This window comes from Aotus nancymaae, unplaced genomic scaffold (assembly GCF_030222135.1).
Source record: "Aotus nancymaae isolate 86718 unplaced genomic scaffold, 86718_ANA_hifiasm-v0.15.2.pri h1tg000059l, whole genome shotgun sequence".
Classification (NCBI taxonomy): domain Eukaryota; kingdom Metazoa; phylum Chordata; class Mammalia; order Primates; family Aotidae; genus Aotus; species Aotus nancymaae.
Genome location: NW_026988473.1, coordinates 56,832,998 through 56,859,234, shown reverse-complemented (window position 1 = coordinate 56,859,234; position 26,237 = coordinate 56,832,998). Strand labels below are relative to the sequence as shown.

The window sequence follows — 26,237 nt, the reverse complement described above, 5'->3', positions numbered from 1 at the left end:
ATGAGACAAACAGTCCCTGAAGCCACCCATATGCTAGGGGTAATATCCTGAGTACTAGAGATGGCAATAAATAGGTTATGGTCTTTGCTTTTCCCATAAGAAAAATAAATATGTGAGGGACAGTACTGTGGGGCACATGCTAGAAAGGAGGGGCAGATAGCATAGAGTCAGCTGAGCAGGGAGCTCTGATTCGGTTGCTGGAGGAATCAGAGGAAGGGCACTGAAGTCCCCATGCAGGATGTGACCACTGACTTCCAGGAAGCGGGCAGTTTGGATGCCTCTCCCCTTTCCTAAACCTCCACCCTAAGGAGTAATGAATCATGTGAAATGAGATTTTATCTGTCCTAGGCATGGATGGAGCATTCTTAGTTAAAGGCTGAGTCCCTCTGGCTTCCAGCCAGCCACACTGAGAACCAGGACACAGCCTGTTTGGGGAAGGGCCCCACAGAAGCTGGGGACAGGGAGTAAGCATTTTTTCCAGACATATTCCTGTGCATAAGACTTATAAGTATACGTATTGCTTGTTTATGTAAAAATATGTTCCAGTATAAATGTTGGATAGATTCCTAAGTGTGGAATTTGAGAGAAAAGGGTATGTGTGTATTTAATTTTGTTAGATTTTGCCAAATTGATCTCCTATAAGAACTGTACCCATTTATACTCCCAACAGCAGATGGACTTGGGAGCCAGGAGGTCTGGGTTAAATCCTGGCTCCACCAATTGACAGCCATGGGGACTGAGCCTGTGTCCTCATCTGGAACCTAAGAAAAAGCCTAGCTCCAGGAAGGCCATATAAAGTGTGTGGCACAGGCTGGTCACCACGAACTCTTCTCACCACCACCTCTCCTGCTTCTTCTCAGTGTCCTTCCCTTCAGAACTAGGGTCCTTGATAGTCTTCCAGGCCCACAGTAATGCACAAGGTTGTCGTAAGGCCCAAGGGAAAGAATGTGTGTGAAGTGCTCTACCAAAACTGTGGGAAGGGCTGTCAGGATACCTGAAATGTCATTTCCATCTTCTGCCTTCCCTACCAGTGAAAGCTGCTTTCAGTACTGAAGGTGCCATCTGTGACCAAGGGCAGAGCTGAGCTAACTGCCTCACGCCAGCGTCATAGCTAAATTTTGGTCTCCTCCATCACAGGAACTGACTTAATGGATGATACAATCAGGCCACAGGTTCTCAGCACACCACCTAGATCCCCTTCCTCTCTGGCCCATCACCCTAGCTACATCCACAAGCCAGAGACCCAGTGGGAGGACATCAACTGACCTTAGCCCTGACCCTGCTTGATGGAAGACCTTTCCCTCTGAGCTGCCACATCTCCAACTTTAAAAGGAATGGAATGATGGCTAGGCACAGTGGCTCATGCCTGTAATCCCAGGCCAAGGCTGGCGGATCACCTGAGGTCAGGAGTTCAAGACCAGCCTAGCCAACATGGTGAAACCCCATCTATACTAAAAATATAAAAATTAGCTGGGCATGGTGGCGGGTGCCTGTAATCCTAGCTACTCAGGAGGCTGAGGCAGGAGAATTGCTTGAACCCGGGAGGCAGAGGTTGCAGCGAGCCAAGATCATGCCACTGCACTCCAGCCTAGGTAACAGAATGAGATTCCATCTCAAAAAAAAAAAAAAGGGCCGGGTGCAGTGGCTCACGCCTGTAATCCCAGCACTTTGGGAGGCCGAGGTGGGTGGATCATGAGGTCAAGAGATCGAGACCATCCTGCTCAACATGGTGAAACCCCGTCTCTACTAAAAATACAAAAATTAGCTGGGCACGGTGGCGCGTGCCTGTAATCCCAGCTACTCGGGAGGCTGAGGCAGGAAGAATTGCCTGAATCCAGGAGGCGGAGGTTGCGGTGAGCCGAGATCGCGCCATTGCACTCCAACCTGGGTAACAAGAGCGAAACTCTGTCTCAAAAAAGGAATGGAATGAGGTGATCTCCAAGGGCTTATCCAGTTCTCATGCCCTGGATCAGTTAAGTTTCTATAGAGACATCACACAAAAAAGGTCACAATATTTGAAACCAGACTTACTAATACACAGACTTCTCTGGATGGCAAGAAATTGAAAAGAAAACAAGCCACTGGACTCTCCAACTGGGAGTTAGGACAAAACAAACCCTTATCCTCTAGGTTGCAACTGCATCCCAGGCTTCACAATCCACTCACTGCCTGAAGAGCACAGTGGCAGCTTTTGGTTTTGTGGCCAATGACTGCCCAGCCCTCTCTCAGTGGCCTTAGGAAGAAATCCAGCTGCTCTGAATCTTCGAATTTATTTTGTTCATCGTGAAGTTGTTTTTCATGACAGAAATATAACTAAATTACAGAACTTTTAGGTTAGAAGGGGGAGGATTATAATTTATCCCCAAATTCTACAACTTTTAAGTTTCCTCCTAGACTCTTCCCATGTTTGCTTTGTTACTGCTTGATCTGCCAAGAACCAAATGAATGCCAAAGAGCATCTTGTTCCTGGACTATTTTCCCTTGGTCCCAGAGGCCAAAAAACACACTTTTACCATGTCTGTTTCTGAGAGCTCTGGTCTGGGAATATTTTCCTGGAATGGTTGTTTTATTTATTTATTTTTTGAGACAAAGTTTTCCTCTTGTTGCCCAGGCTGGAGTGCAATGGTGCAATCTTGGCTCACTGCAACCTCTACCTCCTGGGTTTAAGCGATTCTCCTGCCTCAGCTGGATTCTCCTCCCAAGTAGCTGGGATTACAGGCATGCACCACCACACTTGGCTCATTTTTTTGTATTTTTAGTAGAAACAGGTTTTTCCATTTTAGCCAGGCTGGTTTCAAACCCCTGACCTCAGGTGATCTACCTGCCTTAGTCTCCCAAAGTGCTGGGATTACAGGCATGAGCCACTGTGCCTGGCCTTTTCCTGGATTGTTTTATGTTGAAACATAACAGAAAAGAACCCAGGGGCAGGGCTCACAGCCCTTCTACACTGCATACAGAACTCACTCTTCACCACTTGCTCCTGTGAGGGACAGAGAAAGCACAGCCAAAAGATGTATTCCAGTTCCCGTGCCACCTTAGATTAGCTGTGACCTTAGGCTCATCCCTTCACCTTCTGGACCCTGCTTTCCTCATCTGTAAAGTGGGAACAAGCAGATAGTACAAACTTCTAAGATCCAAGAGGATGGAACAGGGTAATGTACAGATAAACTGAAAATACTTGTGATGAGTGGATGTGCCTCCAGTGGAAGGGCCTATATCCAAGCATGGGTATGTCTGAATCTCACAAATGGGTCCACATCTGATGGTGTCAGATCTCTCTGGAGAACACCTCTATTCAGTTCAGCAAATTTGCTGCCCCAGGTCATGTTCACATCTCTGGAGCCCCATCCCTTGTCACTGAGGGGCTTGCATCTGGTTGGAGAGACTCGGGAACAGCAGACTGAAGTCAGGGACTGAGAGATGACCAAGGGGCAGCAGGAGCACAGGATAGGGACATCTGTCATTTCTCCCTCACTGGGATCTCAGGCTCACTAAGGCCTGAGGTTGGGCAGGGCAGGCAGAGGCTGTGGTCCTCATGCCTACAGAACAGCTGGGCAGAACAGCTGTGTCACCTTTAGGGAGGCTTGGGGCAGGAAGTTTCACAGGTGGGAGAGCCTGGAAGTCACTGTGACCTGCCCAAGATCTCCCAGGAAGACAGAACTGGAGAACCTAGGACTAGGCCTCCAGAAGGTCTGGCCAGCCCCTTTTTAGAACCTGAATCCAGTTTTTAGAAAAGCGGGAATCAGAGGCCTGAGTTCTTATCCCAGCTCTGCTCTGTGACCCAAAGGAGTTGCCCTATCTCTGGGCCTCAGGTTTTATACCCATGAGTGCAGGCCATTCCATATTTGAGCTAGGCACCCAAATTCAGGCAGGCAACCCAAGCACCAGAGTCCTGAAAACCTGGGCACTGACGGCTGAGAGCCTGGAGGGGCTGTCGGCGTCTATTTTCACCCCTCTGCTGGATGGGACTGAAGATGCTGGCGGGAGGAACAGCCTTCCCACTGACATGCCCCTCTGAACTCCTCTGCTCAGTTTGTGAGCTCCTCGTCCTCTTGCCTACCTCATTCCCAGGAACTCCTTGGCCTGTCTGGCCTTCCAGACTTGTTCTTCCAGGAAGCACCCCCTCCTATTGGGAGGGGGACCTCCAAGCAAATTAAGGTGAACATGTGTTCCCTGAGAGAGGCAACTCCACCTGACGGCAGCAGCGTGTGTGGTAAGACTGGCGCCCGTAAAGTAGAAGGGAAGGTTTTGGGGGAGCCAAAAGGTCACTGTCCCAGAGATTAGTCAGACCATTTCCTGAGCACCTCCTCTGGGCTCTCTAAGTAGTCTCCACTACAACCCTGTGAAATGAGGGAGAAACACAATGGCACAGCTGGTAAGTGCCTCCCAGGATTCAAGTTCCTTCATTCCTGTGTCCCTGCACGTCCCTCGCTTCAAAGGACACCAACCATCCAGGTCAGGACCCAGAACAGAAAAGGGTGAAGATGCAGTGGGGGAGTCAGGTTAGACACAGGCTAGCATCACACCTCAACCCCCAAGGTGGCAGGCAGGGGGCACATCCTGGGGGAGAGGACAGGGGCATGCCAGGTAGCCCTGCCAAGAGTGTGTGTAATGCAGCCACAGTCAAGCTGTGTGGCCTCTCTGAGCTGTTTTCTCACCTGGGAAACATGGTATCTGCATGGCAATGTGATTGGGAGACGCAAATAACACTGCAGAAAGGGTGCAGGGTGAGGCCTGGCACCTCCTAAGGGCTCAGTCACTGTGCTGCCGGAGTGTCTTGTCTCCCCAGCTGCGTGCCCCTGGAGACGGGAATGGCCACAGTAGACTAGGCAGCTGGTGACCCCTGGTGGCTGCTGGGAGCCAGAACATGAGGGCTGGGGCAGGGTAGAAGTCCTAGTGTCAAAGAATGTTGGAACCCAAGACTTCTTAAACTGTTAGATTGGCTGAGTCCTTGAATAAGAGAATTTTGTTGTTGTTAGGGAGTTTCTGTCTTGTTGCCTAGCCTGGAGTGCAATGACACATTCTCGGCTCACTGCAACCTCCTCCTCTCAGGTTTCAGCGATTCTCCTGCCTCAGCCTCCTAAGTAGCTATTACGGGCATGCACCACCATGGCCAGCTAATTTTGTATTTTTAGTAGAAACAGGGTTTCACTGTGTTGGTCAGGCTGGTCTCGAACTCCTGACTTCAGGTGATTCACCCTCCTCAGCCTCCCAAAGTGCTGCGATTACAGGCAACAGCCACTGCATCCGGCCCGAATAAGAGAATTTAACCACTTAATAAACATTCCCTGAGGCGTTCTCTGTGTCAGGCCTGATCCCAGGGAATCTGTTCCCATCCTGGCTTCTTCCAAGAGTTTCTTGTCTTAAAATGGAGGAAGGCAGATACAAAAGGAGCTCAGGGACAGAGGTGGCCTCTACTCAGCCTGGCAGGTGAGGGAAGGGGGATCCTGAAAGAAAAATTTGAATTTGGGGCTGGGAGGGAAGGAGAACATTCTGGAAAGACAGAAAAGCATGTCTGAGATGCACTCACAATAGCAAGGAAATAGGCATGGTGGCAAGCACCTGTAGGCCCAGCTACTCAGGAAGCTAAGGCAGGAGGATCACTTGAGCACAGGAGTGAGACCAGCCTGGGCAACATAGTGAGACCTCATCTCTAAACAAGTAATGAATGAATAGCAAGGAAATGAAGATGCAGCTGAGAAGCCAGCAGGGTCACATCCAAAGGGCTCCAAGTTTCATCTGGGGTTGGGGGTGGTCTCTGAAGGCAGCAGGGGAACTCCAAAGGATTGGACTTGTGATCACGACACCCTAGAAAGTCACTCTTGAGCCTAGCATGGTGGTGTGCACCTGTAACCCCGGTCCTTTGGGAGGATCAGGTGGGAGAACTGCTTAAACCCAGGGGTTTGGGGTTGCAGGAGTTTGAAGCTGCAGTAAGCTTTTTTGTGTCTCAAAAGCAACAAAAAGTCGCTCTGGCCATAGTAAAGGGTTGGATGGGAAGGCTGCAGGTCTCGAGGGTGGCCCACAGTGGCAGGAGGGGTGGAGGGGTGCTAGATCCAATAGCACAAGGTCCCAGGGATAGGGTGCAGGAGGAACAGGTCACTTGCATGGGAGATGATGGCCAGGAAGCAGCTGGGCCAGGAGTAGTGAGTGGTCTGGGAGTCAGCGGCATATAGGTGTTGCCATTTAACCAACACTGTCTCCACAGGCCTGTGGCCAGCCCTAGGTTGGTGAAGAAAGTTGGTTTGCCCCAACTCTGCCCTGTGGGCTCTGCCTTGTAAGCAAAGCCCCAGGCCCAAGTCTGGCCCACAGATGCCCTCCCCCAGGCACAGACCCACAGAGACCCTGCTCTGCCCTACCCTGGACTCTGTCTCTGGAGGAAGAATGGAGATCCAGTCTAAGGGAGACCCTGTATACCAAGGACTTTGATATCACTACCTGGGTTTTTAGGATCTTACCCCCCCAGGACTCCTCTGGGCTGCCTCCCTGCTCCCTCTTTAGAGCTCTCACAGCCCCTCCTCAGCTTCAGTCTACCCTGAGTCCCTGAAGCAGGTAGGCCCAACATATCGCTTTGGCTTCAGGACCAGGCTGAACCAAGAGTCACATCCATGGCTCTTTTTGCCGCCTCTGGGCCTTTCTTCCTACTGTTTCCATGGTTAGACTTGAGCAGCACGTGTCTCCCCAGGCAGAGGCTGGGCTAGCTGCCCCAGCTCTATATGGAAAGAGGAAGGGGGCCAAGCCTGGATCTTCCAGAGTCCACTAACCCAAAGGTCTTTGTACCATGAATGCTGCAAAGAGGCAGGCAGACGCAGTTTAGCTATAAAATTTTTTTCTACTTTGGGAGAAAAAGTGAGGAGATAGAGATAAAAATACAAAGAAAAACTACCGTAATACCGCAACACATACTTCATTTTCAAGCAAACAGGCTAGGTCCTGCCAGGCCTTCTTCCCCATTAAATCCCAAGGCCATCCCCATTCCCAACCCCAGCCCCACTGGCTCAGGAACCCTATGTGCCCAGGGAAGCTTCAGACTTCAGGCAAGAGCTCCAGCTCAGGCAGGGAAGTCGTGGCCCTAGTGCCAGAGCACAATCTTCCTGCCCTGGTCCACGCTCACCACGTGGCTTCCGGAGTAGCACCAGGCCACGGCGTTGACAGCAGTGCTGGGGAAAAGGAGGGGCAGGCTTCAGGGGGGCTTCAGGAACTGTACCTGCAACCGGGCTGTGCCCCTACTGCTGGACCTGAGCAGTTTGAGGCCCTCTCTTGAGCCTTTTTCCTCATCTGTAAAGTGAGCTCACAGGGCTGTGGAGAGGACAGACCCAGTGCATGTGGAAAGTACCTTGTGAACTGCAAAGGGCTCTGGTCGGCTGGAAGGTGGAGGGACAAGGGCTGGGGACTCCCGGGTCCTGAGTATGTCAGAACCTGGAATCAGCCTGGCAGGACTGGGGCCAGGCAGGTGGCCGGGTGGAGGCCATGCTCACCAATGGGGTCCCTGAAGTCTGCTCTCCAGTTTCCCAGTGTCCACATCCCAGATGTAAAGGGCCCCATTGCAGGAGCCTGCCAGTGCATAGCTTCTGTCCGGGCTATAGTGGCCACAGCAGAGCAAGAAAAGAGGGTCAGAGAGGAGGGCACACACAGGGTCCGGCAGGGCACACTTGGGCATAGGTATATGCTCTCCCAAACATACCTGAACACGGCTTTGGTCCAGTCAGAACCACACTTGAAGCCATCAGCCCTGAGGATAGACAGGGCTGGCGTCAGAACAGAGGTAACCACTGGTCTCTGCCCTCTGCAGGGAGCTTCCAGCTTCCTCTATCTCAAAGGATTTGGTACCTCAGTAGGACCTGGTCTAGATGGACCTCCAGGGAGGAGCCCAAGAGGGCCTATTAGAGGAGAAGAGAGGCTCAGCTGTCCAAGCAAAGGCCACAGGGTCAGCAAGCACAGGCTGGTACCTGAACACCTGGCGGATGTTGCTGACACGCAGGTCGATGACCTTGAGTGTGTCGTCTCGGGAACAGCTGAGCAGGTGTAGCTGGTCATGGCTGAGGCTCAAGGAGGTGACCCGGCCCTGCACAGGGATAACCTGGGTGCAGTGGGGCCCCCTGAAGAACAAAGACAGAGACAGGGATGAGGAACAGCCTAGCTAGGCCACTCCTGACAGGAAGGGGCCAGGCGCAGCAGCCTTCCTAGCTAACCATGTCCAGAGAAACCCCAGGGCCTCGGATCACTGGGGCAAAGGCTGCCAGTGACTCATTTCCCTTCTCCCCACTGCAGCCAGCTGCCTCCATCGAGGAACTTAGACAGACTTTGAAAGCTGGAGCCCTTGAAACCCTTGGGTCACTAAAATAAGCGCCGTCTCTTCTGAGCAATGAAGTCTGTCTTTAAAAAAAATACGAGAGAGATAAAGAAGAGTTGCAAACAATAATAGCTGCAGATATGTGAGTAGAGGCTTGAGGCAGGCCTAGCATTGGCTCTAGCTTTGCTTTTTTTTTTTCTTTTTTCTGAGACAGAGCCTCGCTCTGTTGCCCAAGCTGGAGTGCAGTGGCACAATCTTGGCTCACTATATTGTAACCTCTGCCTCCTGGGTTCAAGCGATTCTCCTGCCTCAGCCTTACAAGTAGCTGGGATTACAGGCATCTGCCACCATGCCTGGCTGCTATTTTTAGTAGAGACGGGGTTTCACCATGTTGGCCAGGCTGGTCTCGAACTCCTGACCTCAGGTGATCCACGAGCCTCAGCCTCCCAAAGTGCTGGGATTACAGGCATGAGCCACTGCAGCCGGCCTCTAGCTTTGCTTTTACAAACAATTCAAGCCCAAAGTTAGGATCTTTGGTTTAAAAAACAACTAAAAGAATTTTTTTCCTTTTGATGTAAAAGTGGTAACTAAATGGAAAAAGGTGCATCTCCATCTTGGTTGCAAGATCCAGGCGGAGTCCAGCATTGGACCAAGAGCCATGAAGACAGTGGCACAGCCTCCTGGGGCAGCTGAGCCCAGCTGAGAGGCAACAGCTGGCAGTGCCAGCCCCATAGCCTTGCCTGCCCATAGTGCCACCAAGATTCCTGCCATGACCAGAGAAAGGAACAAGAACTTGGGAGCCCTGTCCCCAGGCCTCCCCCAGTCCACCCCCAGCCTGCACCTGTCACCTGCTGTCCCAGAACCGGATCTTCTGGTCATTGTGGCCACTAATGATGATATGGTCCCCACACACCACGTCATTACAGTAGGAAAGGACATTGATGGTCCTGGAGCCTGGAGACCAAGCAGCAGACCCCAGGGCCTCAGAGAAGGTTGTCAGTAGCCAGCCCACAGGACAGATGGAGAAGCTGAGGCCCAGAACACAGTGTCCTCCCAATACTAGAACCCAGGTCTTCTGCTTCCCAGCCCAGGGCTCACCCACATCTTTTTCCTACCCACAGCCTGAGGTCACCAAGAAACTGGGCAGAACACACCATTGGGGGATAGAGAAGGGCCTTGAGAGGTTTTATCCCCAAATGCCTATGAATCTCAGAGCCACTCCCAGAGAGCAGGTGAGGTTCCTTGTGCCCTGGCCTGGGGCTTCTGGCTGATGGGGAGGGGAGGTGGGGCTGGGACTCACAGTAGGCGCGGCCGAGGTCCCACTCCTTCACTGTCCGGTCGCGGCTCCCAGTCACTGCCTGGTGCCTCGTTAGCTTGAATTTGGCAGCTGTCACCTTATCCTTGTGTCCAGACAGTGTCTCCTGTACTCCAGCCCCAGATACATATCAAGAGTGCGGCCAAGACCCCATAACAGGCCCCCTAGTGCTGAGGTATGACCCCTTATCCCCAAGGCAGCCTCTCCAGTCAGGCCTCACCTTGGACTGTGCCTCCCCCACCTTCCAGAGCTGGGCAGCCTGGTTGTAAGTTGCTGCTAAAACCTGGTAGCCCTGGAGAAATAGGAGAGGAAGTGAGAGGTGCTAAGCCAGAGGCAACATCCTTCAGGCCAGAGAATGAGGCTAGGGACTGTCCCAGAGCTTCCCACAGCCCAGGTCACCAAGGCAGGCAGAGGAGCCTCTGGCCCAGGGAGGAGGATCTGTGTAAGAGCCCAAGGGCCGATTCTAGGGTATCCATGGTGTGCCCTCAGGGCCCAGAGCCCCCACCTGCCCAGTGTGGAGATCGGAGGGGATGCAATCCCATGCCACTGAGGCAAAGTTCCTCACCGAGGGGTCAAAGTCCACACTGGTGATGCTGCCACCAGCTCCCTCCAGGGTCTGGTTGGCCTCCAGGCGACCTGGGGGACCAGAAGAAGAGACAGTTGAAATGAGGTCCTAACCTCACAAAATGGAGGAATTGGGACTGAGAGTGGGAAGATCTCTCCCTACCCCCTCCCCACCCCAGGTTAGAAGACAGAATCGCTGTGTCTGTCTGGGAGCCTGGGCTGGAGACTACACCTCCCCTAACTGCTGGCATCGGGTCCCAGGGGACAGCTAGTCATTTCACAGACCGGGCTAGAGAGGACCAGGGAGAAGGGACTTCTGTAGGTCATGCAGCAAGCCAGGGTCAGGCCAGCTAGAGACTTCCCTTTTCTAGCAGGCCCCCAGGAGCAGGTGCTGACTCCCCAGAACACAACCCTCTATAGAGCACAAAGCTTGGGACAAGGCAGACAGTTCATACTTGTCTCTTAGCTGAGTTCTGAGAGTTCAAGTGATACTAGAAGAGGGTCACCTGGGGGACTCAGGGGCCAGCTCCTCAAGGGCCTGTCCCTGTAGGAACTCATGATAGGGGACCCCCACCAACCCCCAACAGGGACTATCTGAACTCAGCCCTCCCTATTCTGCAAATCTGGACCCTAGGAGCTGGGAGGCTCCACTCATTTTCAGAGCAGCGAATCCAGAGTCTCACTCTTGTCAAGGCATTGTCTAGTCACTGCCCACAGAATGTTCTAGATGGGGAAACAAAGAGATCCAGGACCTCTGCCTACCAAGGAGTGAGCTGAGGAGGGGGTCTGGAGAGAAGCACAGGGTTGGCCTGCAGGGGAGGACTCCTTACTTCCAACAACATTCCAGAGGTGGATCAGGCGGTCAGCCCCTCCAGTGGCCAGGAGGCTGCTGTTGGGGCCAAAACGAACAGCATTGACCTCAGAGAGGTGAGCGTCCTGTGGGTAAAAGGGAGATTGGTGCCCCGGCCCTCCCTGCACATGCCTCTGTGAGTGCTCACAGGCCCTCTCTCATGGGTGCCCATATAGATACAGCCCACTGCAGATGTGATACCGCATCCCCGGTCTCTGTGTCCACACTTTTGAATTTCAAACCTAGTCCCACCAGGTGTTCTCACCTCTGCCTGGATCCCTGCAGCAGCCTCCGTGCTATGCTACCCTACTCCCCTATCTGACCTCCTGGCCTCCCAGCCTTCTCTCTCTCCCTCCCAAGCTCACATCATAACATGCTTGAGTGGCTTCCACCACAGGCTGTGGGAGGCAGACTCCTGCTCCTGCTGCGGAGCCCAGTCTTGCTTCCCTGGCCTCCTGGGACCACCTCCCCGTGCCAACACTGTCCCCTGGCTGTACTCCATCACCACTGCCCCACCCATGTGACCCAGCTCCTCCCTTACCAGCACATCCTGAGCCTGGGTAGGAAGTCGGGCGGCCACACACATAGGGATGCTCTGGTATCGTTGCTCAGGGGCTCCCCCAATTGAGTGACCTCTCCTCTTCTTAAAACTGGGGGTAAGGTGGGTTGGGGTCAGGAAGGCATTTAGCAAGGCCTTCTCAGGTGGGAACCTCCAGCTCCCCTGGGGCATCAACCATGGGAAGCAGACAGGGCAGGAGGCAGAACACAGCCCCAAGAAGCAGCCAGTGCATTCCCAAACCCAGCCTCAACCCCAGGGGTTGGCCTGGAAAGGGGTGGGGAGCATACAGAGGCAGGAGCAGGGCAGGGTTGGTAGGTGCAGAGAAACCTCAGGGCTAAGGTTTCAATTCCAGTCTTGCCACTGCTTGGCTCTGTGACTCTGAATGAGTCCCTGACATTTCTGAGCATGTTTCCCAATTGAGTGGGAGTTCCTGTCCTGCCTCAGGCTGGAGCTCTTGGTCCCCTGTGAGGACCCTGGATGAAGACAGAACTTTGTGAGGACAGAACCTGGAAGACGGCTGAGCAGGGACTTGGGGCTGAGGCCATTCGCCTGGCTCCTGGCTCCAGGACCCAACAGACTCACAGGCAGACAGCTGTGCACCACAGGGACAGACAGGCTGAGGCACAGACACAGACCAAGCCTGGGCTGGGGAGCCCAACACACACGTGGGTGCACACACAGGCACACACACACTTACTCCAGAAGACCCTTCACCACATCCACACAGCGGGACAGCGTCAGAGAGGTGGCTGAGGCAGACCTGGGACAAAACCGAGAGAGACGTGCTAAGGGACTGGCTGGTGTGTGTACAAATGGCTGTCTGTCATTTTCAAACTGCCAGAGACCTGGAGGCTCGTAACCTCTCAAGTCTGGGACAAGAACTTGACTTCTCCAAGACCAGGAGAGTAGAGTGACCCAGACCAGTCCCAGAAAGGTCACGGCAGCGATGGATTTGGTAATGAAAATCTCCCAAGGTCTCCATCATGATGGGAAGAACTGCCTCACCCTACAAGTATCCACCAACGAAAGTTCCTGGGAAGCTGAGCTGGGGCCTACAGGGAGGAGAGGTGCTGAAGATTCCCCCAGGCTGGGGATAGGAGTGGGGGAAGCCTAAGTTTGCTGGGTGACCTCAGCAATGCCCAGGAGAGGGTGTGTCCTACAAATAACTTGGCCCAGAATGGCTGCCAAGGACTTTGGGAACTGGCATCTCATGCCCCTCCCCATGGTTTCTTCACTGCCCCAAGGCCTGGATACCAGGGACCTGCAAGGAAAGACTGAGAAGAGGCATTAGGCTGCGGAATGGGGCCCAGAGAGGGCAGCCTCAATGACAGGCAAATCAATCAAGAAAGATAGGGGAGACTCTGCAGAGGGGCACCCAAGGACTGATGCCCAATCCAGTCCCACCAGTGTGAGCACACATCTACACATGCTTATATGTTCACACACACAGACGGGCTCAGTCAAGCTTGTACACACCTGTGCCTCATGTCCCTGCAGATGCACATGCTTGCACACCTATGGCTGCACACACACCTGGCATGGCTGGGCTCTGGGCTTTGCCCACAGGTTCCCTCCTGGTGATAGCTATTCACAAGCCTGACACCCCACTCCCAGAGCTCTGATTCCAGGAAGGAGGAAGAGGGTTGAGGGTAGGGGTTGGGGTGAGATAGAACTGACCCCAAGTAGCTCCAGACAATGGAGGTCAGACTAGTCCTGGAAGGTCTGAGCTTTCCGACCTCTCCTCAAACCCCCTCCCAACCCAAGAGCTGACTCCAAGGTCCAACAGAAAGACCCTGGCAGCCTCTGGGCTGGGGCTCAGCTTAGAGCTCTGGGACCATCACCTGGGTCCTCACCTGAAGGGCCTCTTCCACTTCTCACAAGCCTTACTCTCCAGGGGCTCTGGCTCAGGGGCCAGGGCCAGGGCCAGGGCCAGAGTCTCGGTTCTCTCCCTCATCACATCGCCTAGGGTGTCCGGGCTCCTGGGAGAGGTAATGAAGCTCAGAAAGGCCAAGGGACCAAGCCAGGCGCTACTTTCCCCAGCACAGAACACGGTGAAGACAGGAATTCCCAGTGAAGAGAGTTCTGTGTGGGCACACGTGCAGCGGGCACGCATGCAGGCTCCTAAGACCACACGGTTCTCTGCAGGTGTCCCGCGGGCCCCGACCACTTGAGGGTCGCGGGACGGGGCTGTGCACAAGTACAGTCGGCGGCCTGGGTCGCCGCTGGCAGGCGGGGATGGGAGGCAGAACCCAAGGGTCGGACTGGCTCATCCCCACTCTTACTCGCTGATGCTCACGGTCCGCTTGGCAGCCTTCTTCAGCTCCTGGGACACCCGCGCCTGCTTGGCCCTGGTTGAGTGAAAAGCGTCCTGAGAGCTGGCGCGGCGCCTCGCACGGAGGCGGGGCGCGACCCAGTCCCTTCGCCCAGGGGGCGGCTGCGGCCCTTCTCCCTTCCAGACAACTGGTAGTCCGGACTCCTCCCTGCAGGGGCGGGGCCGTTCCTCAGAAGGGGCGGGGCCGCTTCCTCACCGCTCCCGGCGCTCGTTGCGCAAGTTGCGCTCAGCGGCGGCGCTGGCCTTGCGCTGCACAAGCCTCTCCAGCAGGTCGCGCGCCTCCTCCTGGAGCCTGCGCAGTGCCGCCTCCTGGAGCCCGGCGTGCGCGCGCAGCGCCTCGTAGGCTTCCCGCTGCGCGGCGTTCTGCGCCCGCTGCTCCTCCACTTGCCGGGCCTGCTGCGCCTGCGCCTCTCGCAGCTGCACCACGCGGGCCTCCAGGGCCGCCAGCCTGAAGGATGGAGACAGCGGATGGCGGGTACCTAGACTTCCCCGTCACTGCCCAGTGGGAACCTGCCTTGGAGCCAAGACAGACCTGCCCCTGCCACGGGGCCAGCCGGGTGGCTAAGCCAGGTCTTCCCCAAGCCTTCGCCCTCAGAGCCCTGCCGTTCGGTTCTCTAGCACCAACCGATGGGCTCAGGGGGCGTTCGGGAGGACATGGGGAAAGCTCTTGGCTGGTGCCATTCCCCTGCCTTCGACATAGTTGGCCCCGGGCCTCCCTGAGGTGGGCGCGGTCCCTCGCGCCCGCGCCCCCTCGCGCCCGCGCCTCACCTGCTTCGCCGCTCCTGCAGCTCCGACTCCAGGGCGCCCAGGGCCGCGCTCTTCTCCACCACCTGGTAGGCCATCTGGGGGCGGACAGGTGGGCACCGCGGCGCTGAGGCCTTTCCAGGCCTCCAGTCCGTCCCGGGCCAAAGGCGCTAAGGGACAGTCGGCTGCTCCACTGCCCGCCCCCTTCCTGAAAAGAAAGCTGAGCCCCACACAGGTTTGGGATCTTGCACAGGGATGCGCTGCTGTTTGTGGAGCAGTGGAAGGGCCTCATGCTCTGGATTCAGCCCTGGGTCTCAATCCTCGCCGTGCCGCTTCGTTTCTCTGCTACCCTACTAGGAACATCTCTGGCAAGAGCAACCCCCTCCACTGCCTTGCCTGAAGAGAGGGAAGCCCGCGCTCCGCTCCCAGCGCCATGCAGGATCACTGCGAGGACTCCCAGCGAGGCGGCTGGCAAATGCCCATCCTGCGCTTGGGCGCCATGATGCTCCCAGCACGCTACACACTTCTTCCCTCCTCACCACACCAGGAGGCCGGCACTGCCACTCTCCCTTCGCAGACAAGGACAACGACAGAGAGGTTTAAGTGTCTTGCCCAAAGTCAGGTAGCTAAGAGATCTGAGCCCAAGCCACCTAACTGCATCAGCCTCCAGGCAAAGCACTGGTCAGGCGATGTGAGTTCTGTTCCCCACTCCTCCCAGTTGGCTTCCTGGCCTCGTCCAACCCAGGCCTGCCCAAGCACAGGTCTCAGCAGCGAGAAGCCCTGCGCAGAGGCAAACAACGCTAAGATCAGGCATGAACTGGGGGAGCCAGGGTCCAGACTCAATACGAAGCAGCCTGGCAGCCCAGGACCTCTCCTCTCAATATGGGAACAGCCTGGCAGCACAGGGCCATTTCATCGCACCCCTGCCTCACTCGACATGCCTTCAACCCGGAGCCAAGCAGGGTCGATGGGAGAGACAGACCCCAGGCAAGGCAGCTCCGACCAGGGTGGCAAGAGAACATGAGGGCCAGAGGCGCCTCTGGTCCAGACCAAGCGTGGGGGCTCTTGTTGCTAATCTTCCTGTGTTCTTCTCATGTGGGCCTGATGAGGACAGACAGGAGCAAGGCTGGTGCTGCCACCTGCACTGACATGACACCCTATGTGAGTGAATCTGCGGAGAGGGAACCTGCGGGATGGGGCACCTTTATTCATAGTTGGCCCCATTTATAACATAATTCTTTTCACCACTGAGCAATCTGATAAACACCTCCACTTTTTCACCTGTCACTTGCTTTCATTTATGTTGTGTTACATTATTCAATAGTTTATTGTATACTTTTTTTTTTTTTTTTTTTTTTGAGACAGAATCTCATACTGTTGCCTGGGCTTGAGTGCAATGGTTTGATATCAACTCACTGCAACCTCCGCCTCCCGGGTTCATGTGATTCTCCTGCCTCAGCCTCCTGAGTAGCTAGGATTACAGGCACACACCACCACGCCTGGCTAATGTTTTGTATTTTTAGTAGAGATGGGGTTTCACTATGTTGGCCAGGCTGGTCTTGAGCTCCTGACCTTGTGATCCACACACCTCAGCCTCCCAAAGTGCTGGGATTACAGGCGTGAGCCAGTGCACCCAGCCCGTTTTTTTTTTTTTTTTTTTTTAATGGATGAGAGGTTTCTATGTTGCCCAGGCTGGCCTCAAACGCCTAGCCTCCTCATGCTCCAGGACAACAGAACTGAGCCACCACGGCTCCCCGTATGCCTTCAAAATTCAAGTAGTAGAGGTGGAAAACAGATTAGTAGTTGCGAGGGGTTACTGGGGGAGAGAGGGGTGAATGTGACTAAAAAAGGGTAGCAAGAAAGAGATCTTTGTAGTGGTGAAATAGTGCCGTATCTTGACGGTTACACAAATCTACATGTGATAAAATGACAAAGGACATATACACACTTTATACCAATCCCAGTTTCCTGGTTGTGGGTTCTATAGTTATGTAAGATGTAGCCAGTGGGAGACGCTGGGGGAAGGGGACACAGGAACTCTCTGGACTATCCTTGCAACTTCCTGTGAATCTATAATTATTTTAAAATAAAAAGTTGGCCGGGTGCAGTGGCTCACGCCTGTAATCCCAGCACTTTGGGAGGCCTAGGTGGGCGGATCACAATGTCAGGAGTTCAAGAGCAGCCTGACCAACATGGTAAAACCCCATCTCTACTAAAAATACAAAAATTAGCCAGGTGTGGTGGCACACACCTGTAATCCTCAGCTACTCCAGGATGTTGAGGCAGGAGAATCACTCAAACCCAGAAGGTGGAGGTTGCAGTAAGCTGAGATCACACCACTGGCACTCCAGCCTGGGCAACGGAGCAAGACTCCATCTTAAAAATAAATAAATAAATAAAGTTAAAGTAATAATAATAATAAATGCTTGTGATGTGTGGAACTACTAAAGAAAATTTTTTAAGAGAAAAGAAAAAGCTTTCCCACTGCCCCCATCCACTGGGTACTGGCTGCTATGTGTCCAGGGAAGGAGTGCTGCGGTGCAGGAAAGTATCTCAGGCAAAGGGAGCCATGAGCTCAGAGATGAGAGTGGCAGGAGAAGCGACAATAGGCTGGAGACCTCGACAGGGGAGCCAGGCTAGGAGCTCTGGAAGATCTACAGCACACTGACCATGGGGAGAGGTGAAGACAGGCTTTTAATTTTTACTCTATGGGCTTCTATTCTCTTTGAGTTGTTTACAAGCATGTTTTGTATATTGTTTGTCTTTAATGGAGATCATTTTTTTAATTAAAATATGTCACTCTGAAAGCTGTATGGAGAAGGGACAGGGAGTGCTGAAGGAGTGTTTCAGGGTAGGATGAAGGTTACTTGTACCAGGTCAGATATGGTACATGAAACAGAGGGACACTGATGGATTTGGAGGTAGAGTCAACATAAGCTTGTGACCAGCTCAGGATGGAGGGCTAGGAGGAGTCAGAGGTGCCCCTGGGTTTCCAGCATGTAAGAGAACCACTGGGGGGCAGTCACAGGAACGGCCTACCTCATTCATCGCTTAGTCTACAAATAGTCATTAGTATGGACTGTGGACACAGGCCCTAAGGATGTAGGTTTGCCTTGAAGGCAAACCAAGACATCTCAGGGTTTGGGGAGCTCACAGCCCAGAAGGCAGGGCGGGGCGGGGGGGGGCACTCAGATGTTTGAGAATCCTCTCAAACAAATATCAAATTGGACCTACAACAGCAGCTCTAGGGAGAGGTTCTCAAATGAATCCATACCTATGCCCACACTTCTGTTGGGCAGGTGACTTGCCATGCTGTGATTGGATGTGTATTTACTGGGCTATCACAGTCTCCTTCAGAGGACTGGAAGCCCCATGGGGCCAGGTCTTGTTTACTGCTGCATTTCCTGTTCCTTTGATATAGCAATGGTCAACAGTTGTTGAGAGAAAGGAGAGCACAGAAGGTGATTTGTGTGGGAGGGGCTCAAATCCTGGCTCTACCTCTCCAAGCCTCAGTTTCCTCCTCTGCAACCATAAAGTTGTGAAGGGTTAACTGAGGCAATGCTTAGCAGAGAGTCAACTCTTGAAATGGTGTGGGCCATATTATGGGGGAGATGGTGACTCTGATTTTAGATGTGATGTCCAAAAAGCAGCTGGGCAAGAGAGTCAGGAGGTCAGAAAAGAAGGCTGGGCTAGAGACAGACCGGAGAGTCGACAGACAAGGAGAAAATCCCTGAGGCCATGGGAGTCAGTGAGCCCCAAGAACACCCATATTGAAGGGAGGAGAATAGGGAGGAGGGAGAGGAGCCAGTGAAGGAAGTTCAGAGCCAACAGCCACAGAAATGAAAGGGAAACCAAGAGAGCATGGTGAAAGAGAAGCCAAGAGACACAGTTGCAGGGGGGCAGGGAAGGTGGTAGTGTCAGGTGGAGGGTCTGCACCCTGCCAATGGGCTAAATGAACCTTACTCCTGTAGTCTGCAAATGTACATTGAGCATCAGCTGGAGCTGGGCCTTGAGGATGGCTGGGCAAGGGGTGAGCCATGCAGAAGTGAGCAGAGCAAGCTAAACCATGTGGAAGGGAAAACGGGCTGCCAGGCCCCTGTACACCTAACTCCCTCTAGCTGCTGTTGGAGCCCACTTCATCCTGTGCTGCCTGGGGCACTCTGACCCCTGCCTAGCTTCCGGTCAGGGCCTGGCACACACTGGGGATCACTCAATGCTTGCAGCACTGGACTTAGAGAATGCAGCAAACACAGGAGTGTCCCTCACTGGCTGGCTCCCTTCGACCACATCTCTCCACCTCATTTTCAAACTCCTACCCAACTTACCTCACCACAGACCAGCCGGAGCCCCTCCTCCTCCTCCTGCCATTTCACCTTCAGAGTGGCCAGTGATTGGACTTGGTCTGAGTCAGGCTCTGATTCCTCCCTGCCAACCAATCAGAGTAGTGCTCAGTGTCCCCCGATTCACCCAAGTGCCCAAAGGCACCCAAGGGATGCTACATGAAAAGCCTAAAACAAGAGCCATTAACTTCCCCCTGGGAAGATGGAAGCCACCAAGCTAGTAAAGGAAAAGGTAAGTCTAGAAATGAGCTGTCCATGACTCCTCTGCTCCAAGATTCCCCTAGGCCTTGGCCAAGGACCCTTCTCAAGAAGCACCTCCCAACTCTGAGCCCCAACCCATTCCTGGTTCTCATCTTTACTCCCTCTTTGGAATAGGTAGCAAGACCCATTCTTTAGGCATCAGGTAAGGAACAGGGAAATGGAAAAAGACTGAGAAGGGGAAAAGAGTGTAGGGGTGGGAGGGGAAGGGATGGGACAAATGCAGAGAGATGGACAAAGAAAGGTGGAGGGGAAAGAGATTCTAAGCAACTGGCCTGTGGGAAGGCCAAGGGCCTGCCTCTCCCCGACCCCCACTACCCCTGGGCAGCAGCCAGGGGCTGATGAGGCACTAGAGAGAGAATGAACCCAGCAAAGGCCTCGGGGGCAGGGCCCCAGCACAGGCAGCCCTTTGTGACCACGAACACATACACACACTCACCAGGGGCCCTGGTGGGTGGCGGGAGTGACACTGTTTGGCTCCGGCTGCAGCTTCTTTGAGAACTTGTCCAGCAGCTCAGCCTTCTCTAAGAGATGGTTATCTGTGGGGTGCAAGAGGATGAGCCTGGGGCAGAGAGAGATACCTAGCAGCCTCCTGACATGCAAGTTCCCTCAGGCTGGGAGGGCTGCAGGAGCCCAGAGATGCTAGCAATGGGGAAGCTTCTGTCAGGCTGGCCTCTGCCCTGTGCCTGAGGGGCATCTGTGCAGCTCTACAGGACCTTCAGCACTAGCAGTGTCCTCATAGCACGGGTCCCCAGGCCCACCCGTAACAGGACCTGCTCTCCCAGGGACAGAAGGATGACCACTGCGGGGTACTGCCCACTGAGGGTCCTGAGGGAAGGAAAGGGCATGGGGTTGATTCATTCCTGCCTCAGAGCAAGGCTTAGTCCCAGAAAGTGATGAAACAGAGCTCCACCTGTCAATGGCCTTTGGCAAGTCACTTCCCCTCCATAGGCTCTAGCTCTCTGCACTTAAAAATAATCCCAACTTCCCCAGGGTTGGTGTAAGGTACCCCCAGGCCGGAATAGAAAGTCCTTGAGCAATTATCCAGCAGACCTTCTGGAGGTTTGACCCTGGAACACATCCCCTCCCCCATCCACAGTCACTTCCTCTTTTCTCACCAGTTCCAGGGGAGGGCGGGGTGGTAAGCCCAGGCCTAGCTCCCTCCTCATCAACTTCCTTCCCACCCCCAGTGCCCTGTCACCTTGACTGAGGCTCCTGGGCCTGGCCTAGTTCTCACACAAACCCCACCTCAGCCCCCAGGGCACTGCACCCCCCAGCAAACCTAAAGGTCTCCATACCCAATTAACAGGTAAGAAGACTGAGGCTTAGGGATGTGAACTGCCCAAGACCTCAAGACTGTCCCTGCGGTCTGATTTCAGCCCTCCAGGTCTCTTCAGTCCCTCAGACTCACAGCTCCTTGAGAGTTGAGGGGGGGGGAGTGACCCCTCCCTCAAACTGGACAGTTCCACTGTCCATCTGAGCAGTGGAAAAATGTGGCTGCTGGAGGTGGGGGCTGGCCTCGCAACCCTGAAGGTAGAGGCAGCACCCTGGAAGCTTGCAGAGAAATTTTCCTGGATAAGAGCAGATTCGACTGTGGGGGGTTGGCCAAGTTTAGCCCCAGTGAGAGAGCCGCTGGGATTGTGGTTAGATTTCCAACCCCAGACATACAATCTCAGGTCACCAGAGGCGCGACACACAGGCACACCTGTTTAACCCGTCTTGAACTTCCACACCCCATCCTGACTAGCTGCCCAGAAACAATTCTCTGAGAGTCCGACTTGCCTGGGCTCATCCAGCATCCGCCCGCAGCTCGGGGGCCCCCTGATGTCCCCTCAGGCTGGGTAGGCTGATGAGGAGGTGCTCCATAAGCCTGCGCCAGCGGCGCCTGTGGGCGGCAGAGCCTGAGATGCACAGCCGCCTCTTTAGAGGTTCCGAGTGTCACCCCTCTCCGGATGGGCCAATAAGTGGCGGCTCTGGACAAGTCCCGCGTTCTTTCACTGCGCTACCCGGACCAAGTGCACTGATCAAGCCCCTACCCCGGGGACCGCCCGGGAGAGGAGGCACAAGAGACTCTGCAAAACCAACACCTGGGGACGCACTTGCGCCTAGGAAGCCCAGCTCGTGGGAGGCAGGGCCCCGTCCTGAGGGACAACGAGGGCAGCGGGGCTAGGAGGGGTTCGTCCAGGTTCTAAGCAGAGCCTGGATGGCAAGGGGCGGAGTCCTGGCAGTCAGAGTGGGCGTAACGCACAGGCTCAAGCCACAAGGCACGGCGCACTCGGGTCACGGGCGGAGGAACCAGTCAAACCCTCTCCCCGCGCCGGGAGCCGCGTCCCCTCAGCGGCCATCCTCTCAGCCCCGGGGCGCACTCACAGGCCGGCACCAGCTCCAGGAAGAGCGCCTTTTGCGTGCGGTCCCGAAGCCGCAGCTGCCGCACGATGTGGTGTTTCCAGAGGGCTGCGGGGGCGCCGGGGACCCCGGGCCCCGCCATGGCCGCGTTCTCTCGCCTCGCTGCGCGCTCCTCCCGCCCGGGACGGCGCCGGGCCGGGGCGGGTCGTCGCGGGGACTCCGTGACGCCAGGAGGCGGGCGGCGGCGGGGAATCCCCGGCTTGTCCCAAGAGCGCTCTGGCTGGGAGGACCGAAGGCCGACGCTGGGGGAGGCCGCCTCGGGGTCTGCACCGCCGGGGCCCGTCCGAAATGTTCACCTAAGTAGGGGCTCCTGTGGCTCAGAGGGTCATAAGCGGGAGCGAGGTCGGAGCCTTCGGGACGGCTTCCCCACGCAGTGGCCCGTTCCGGAGGCGGGGCCTTCAAGGCCCGGGTCTCTTAACCCCGCCGCTCCCGGGCCGAGTCCGAGAGCTGCCGACGCTCCCCACGCCGCCGCGGGTCAGGGGGAGCGCCCAGCCGGACCTGGAGGCCCTCAGCCCCCGGCTGCCTGCGGACACTGAGGGCGCGCAGCAGCAGGACAGCGAGCTAAGGAAACAGAGACGGAAATGAGGAATCCCCGCTTTCCGAGGACGATGGCGTTCGAGTTGGGTCTGTGAGGGATTGAAATAGGAGTTGACCAGAGGGAGAGAGAGAGACTCTAGGCCTTGAGAAGAGCACGTGCACAGGTTCCGTGGCACAAAAACACCCGGTGGGTGCGGGGCTGAGAGGACAAGAGGCAAAAAGGTTTAGGGCTCTACATGGTCGCTGAAATTTTAGGTCCCTGAGAGTAAAGGGATGCAGCTGGTTTCATCTGGAAAGCCCTTGGCCCGGAGGAGAGAAGGGGCTTGCTTGCCTGGGGTTGCAAGGCAGTGGGTGGCTGAGACGGCCAGCACCCCAGTGACCTGACTCAGGGCCCCACTCTTCACCCCACTGGGCAGCCTCTGGTGGAGCAGACACATCTCTTGTGGGTACCCTCGAAAGTGAATCGAGTCGCAGGGATCTATGGTCAAACTGTCTCTAGCTATGTGGCTACCCCCAGCTCTGCAGGCCCAGGCTCCTGGGAGACACGAAAGGAGGGACTCGCTGGGCACAGCCTCACCCTGGGTCATGCCAGGAGGCCCTGCCCTCTGAGTGCTGGCAGAGCTGGCCATCCCTAGGAAACGAGAGAAATCGGGCAACGCTGGGAGAGCAGTGCAGGCCCTGGAGGTGATGAGTCTGTTGAGATTCTGATGGGGACAAGTCAGAGGATTTAGAAAGCAACGAAGGCCCAGACACCCCAGGACACTGTAGCCTGCTCTGCTTCCACAGTGAGCTGGGCTCAGTCCCCCACATGTCATTGTCTTAGATACCCATGGCCTTTGCACAGGCGGAGCCCGATGTTTGGAACACCATCCCCTCTAGGGAGCCTGGCTTCTAACCATGCATCACCTCCTCCAGGAGTACTTTCCTACCCCTACGCTGAGTTCAAGCTTCTCAGACACCAGCCCCAGCTGGGTTCGAGTTACAACTATCACCAGTTATCACACCATCCTGTGATCTGTGTGGTGCCCCTTGGGACAGGACCTGGGTCCCAGGTGTCTCTGCACCTCTAGGCCCAGCCCAGGCCGGATCTGTCTGTTGAAGGAGTATTTCTGTGTTAGATGGGTGGTAACATTCCGCAAAAGGCATGCCCAGGAGACAGGCACGGTACCCATGGAGACCCAGGGCCAGTTGGTGGCAGTGATGAATTCCCTTTAGAATTGGCTCTTGGGTGCTTGGAGACACTATATAAATAAGGAACTCCGGTTGTGTGCATTGGAGAGCATATTAACAGGGCTCGACTTGGCTGTGAGGTGCAGAGATGCTGTTTCTCTCAGGCAAGGAGTCATATTGGGCAGGGTTTTCTAATCCTTTTTTGACTCACAGAATACACCTAGGAAATGTTGAATAATTTAGTCATTTTTGGATAGTATATGATAAAGAAGTGATTGATTTTCACTAAAAATATTCATGTTCTATTTTTAGAATATGAAAGATCATATTATAAAGCACTTCAAATAAAATTTTAGCTAACATTCATAATATATGGAGACAAATTTTTACTTTTTACATTTAACTTGCTGTTTAATGTGTCTCAAATAATTATGTAAAAGAAATATGATTTGACCAATAAATGTAAAAAATTGTTATACCGTGATTTGGCGACCTAATGGTACTTCACTTTTTTGGTTCTGTTTTTGAGGCAGGGTCTCTCTCTGTTGCCCAGGCTGGAGTGCAATGGCACAATCATGGCTCACTGCAGCCTCATCCTCCTGGGATTAAATGATCCTTCCACCTCAGTCTTCTGAGTAACTGAGACTATACATAGACACATGTCACCACCATACCTGGCTCTTTTTTTTTTTTTTTTTTTTTTTTTGAGACAGGGTCTCACTCTGTCACCCAGGCTAGAATGCAATGGAACAATCTAAGCTCATTGCAACCCCCACCTCCCGGTTGCAACAATTCTCTTGCATCCGCCTCCTGAATAGCTGAGATTACAGGCACACATCACCACACCCAGCTAATTTTTGTCCTTTTTTTTTGAGACAGAGTTTCGCTCTTGTTACCCAGACTGGAGTGCAATGGCGCGATCCCGGCTCACCGCAACCTCCGCCTCCTGGGTTCAAGCAATTCTCCTGCCTCAGCCTCCTGAGTAGCTGGGATTACAGGCGCGCACCACCATGCCCAGCTAATTTTTGTATTTTAAGTAGAGACGGGGTTTCACCATGTTGACCAGGATGGTCTCGATCTCATGACCTCGTGATCCACCTGCCTTGGCCTCCCAAAGTGCTGGGATTATAGGCGTGAGCCACTGCACTGGGCTAATTTTTCTACTTTTTGTAGAGACAGGGTTTCGCCATGTTGACCAGGATGGTCTCGATCTCTTGACCTCGTGATCCACCTGCCTCGGCCTCCCAAAGTGCTGGGATTATAGGCGTGAGCCACCGCACCGGGCTAATTTTTCTACTTTTTGTAGAGACAGGGTTTCGCCATGTTGACCAGGTCATGTTGGCTCCTGACCTCAAGTGATCTACCTACCTCGGCCTCCCAAAGTGCTGGGATTACAAGCATGAGCCACTGTGCCAGGCCGCCCAGCTCATTTTAAATTTTTCTGTAGAGAAAGGGTATCACTATGTTGCCCAGGCTGGTCTCGAACTTCTGGGCTCAAGCCATCCTCTTGCCTTGGCCTCCCAAGTGCTAGTATTACAGGCATGAGCCATTGCACCTGGCCCTAAAGTACTTAAAAATATAGTTTTAAACTTGCATTTGGGTTAGGCGTCTCCCAGGAGCTAGAGTGATTGTTCAAAAAAAGCAAGCCAAGCGCAGTGGCTCACACCTGTAATCCCAGCACTTTGGGAGGCCACGGTGGGTGGATCACCGGAGGTTGGGACTAGCCTGACCAACATGGAGAAATGTTGAGATTCACTCAGGGTGGCTGGCAAAATATTAAAGGAAATATTAAAGAAAAGTTGTAAGATATAATCTCTAACATTTTGGAAGGCCAAAAGGTTTTTATTAACTTATGGAACAAGCTGAAAGCAGCCAGTTCTTACATTAGAGTATTAAATCATAAGGTGCATATGAAAGATAACAGAAGCTTCCCCATTTAAGTCTGTTTACCCCACATCTCTGTGTCTCTACTCTGTTTACTCATGTAAACTTTGTGCTGGATGGTCCTCTCAGGGGGAGGTCGAAAAGGAATTGCCAGGGCCGGGCGCGGTGGCCCACGCCTATAATCCCAGCACTTTGGGAGGCCGAGGCAGGTGGATCACGAGGTCAAGAGATCGAGACCATCCTGGTCAACATGGTGAAACCCCGTCTCTACTAAAAATACAAAAATTAGCTGGGCATGGTGGCGGGTGCCTGTAGTCCCAGCTACTCGGGAGGCTGAGGCAGGAGAATTGCTTGAACTCAGGAGGCGGAGGTTGCGGTGAGCCGAGATTGTGCCATTGCGCTCCAGCCTGGGTAACAAGAGCAAAACTCTGTCTTGAAAAAAAAAAAAGAAAAGGAATTACCTGTTAATAGTGTTTACTCTAGGCTCCAGAATCAAAAGCTTTTATCATTCATAAAACCACTCTTTTAACCATGATAATTATCCACAAGCGTGTTGACTTAGAACCTCTGTTATTAAATCTATAGTGAATAAATGTGAGGAGGAACAAGGAGTAGTAGTCAGTTAGCTGCAGTTGCCCTCTGAGAGCAGCTGAGGACCATCCCTAGCCCACTCGATTCACTGTATTGTAGTGTGTGTATGTACATTTATTCATCCATTGCTAAGTCAAAGTCTGCAGGACAGACCTCCACAGGTGGTGCTCAGTGTCTCAGAGAAACCCCATCTCTACTAAAACTACAAAAATTAGCTGAGCATAGTGGCACATGCCTGTAATCTCGCCCTCTCGGGAGGCCGAGGCAGGAGAATCTCTTGAACCCGGGAGGCGGAGGTTGTGGTGAGCTGAGATTGCACCATTCCACTCCAGCCTGGGCAACAAGAGCGAAACTCCGTCTCAAAACAAACAAACAAATAAAACTTAAGTAAGTTCAA

At 54.0% G+C, this 26,237-nt stretch overlaps 1 protein-coding gene across 1 annotated transcript in view; it reads right to left on the bottom strand.

Annotated features, from left to right (window-relative positions):
• ATG16L2 (autophagy related 16 like 2) overlaps nt 1-21,740 on the bottom strand; it is a 28,900-nt gene extending 7,160 nt beyond the window's left edge. Inside the window, exons 1-18 of the mRNA XM_012456929.2 lie at nt 21,623-21,740; nt 19,692-19,791; nt 18,980-19,079; nt 14,679-14,752; nt 14,107-14,358; nt 13,861-13,926; nt 13,432-13,557; nt 12,276-12,338; nt 11,561-11,669; nt 11,000-11,105; nt 10,171-10,241; nt 9,826-9,897; nt 9,591-9,711; nt 9,139-9,244; nt 7,947-8,096; nt 7,682-7,729; nt 7,476-7,577; nt 1,267-7,157 (exon numbers count right to left, since the gene is read on the bottom strand). Of these exons, the coding sequence (XP_012312352.1) occupies nt 7,070-7,157; nt 7,476-7,577; nt 7,682-7,729; nt 7,947-8,096; nt 9,139-9,244; nt 9,591-9,711; nt 9,826-9,897; nt 10,171-10,241; nt 11,000-11,105; nt 11,561-11,669; nt 12,276-12,338; nt 13,432-13,557; nt 13,861-13,926; nt 14,107-14,358; nt 14,679-14,752; nt 18,980-19,079; nt 19,692-19,791; nt 21,623-21,740 (1,872 nt within the window). The 3' untranslated portion in view covers nt 1,267-7,069. The remainder of the gene's footprint in view (nt 1-1,266; nt 7,158-7,475; nt 7,578-7,681; nt 7,730-7,946; nt 8,097-9,138; nt 9,245-9,590; nt 9,712-9,825; nt 9,898-10,170; nt 10,242-10,999; nt 11,106-11,560; nt 11,670-12,275; nt 12,339-13,431; nt 13,558-13,860; nt 13,927-14,106; nt 14,359-14,678; nt 14,753-18,979; nt 19,080-19,691; nt 19,792-21,622) is intronic.
• Between the last annotated feature and the right edge of the window lie 4,497 nt (nt 21,741-26,237).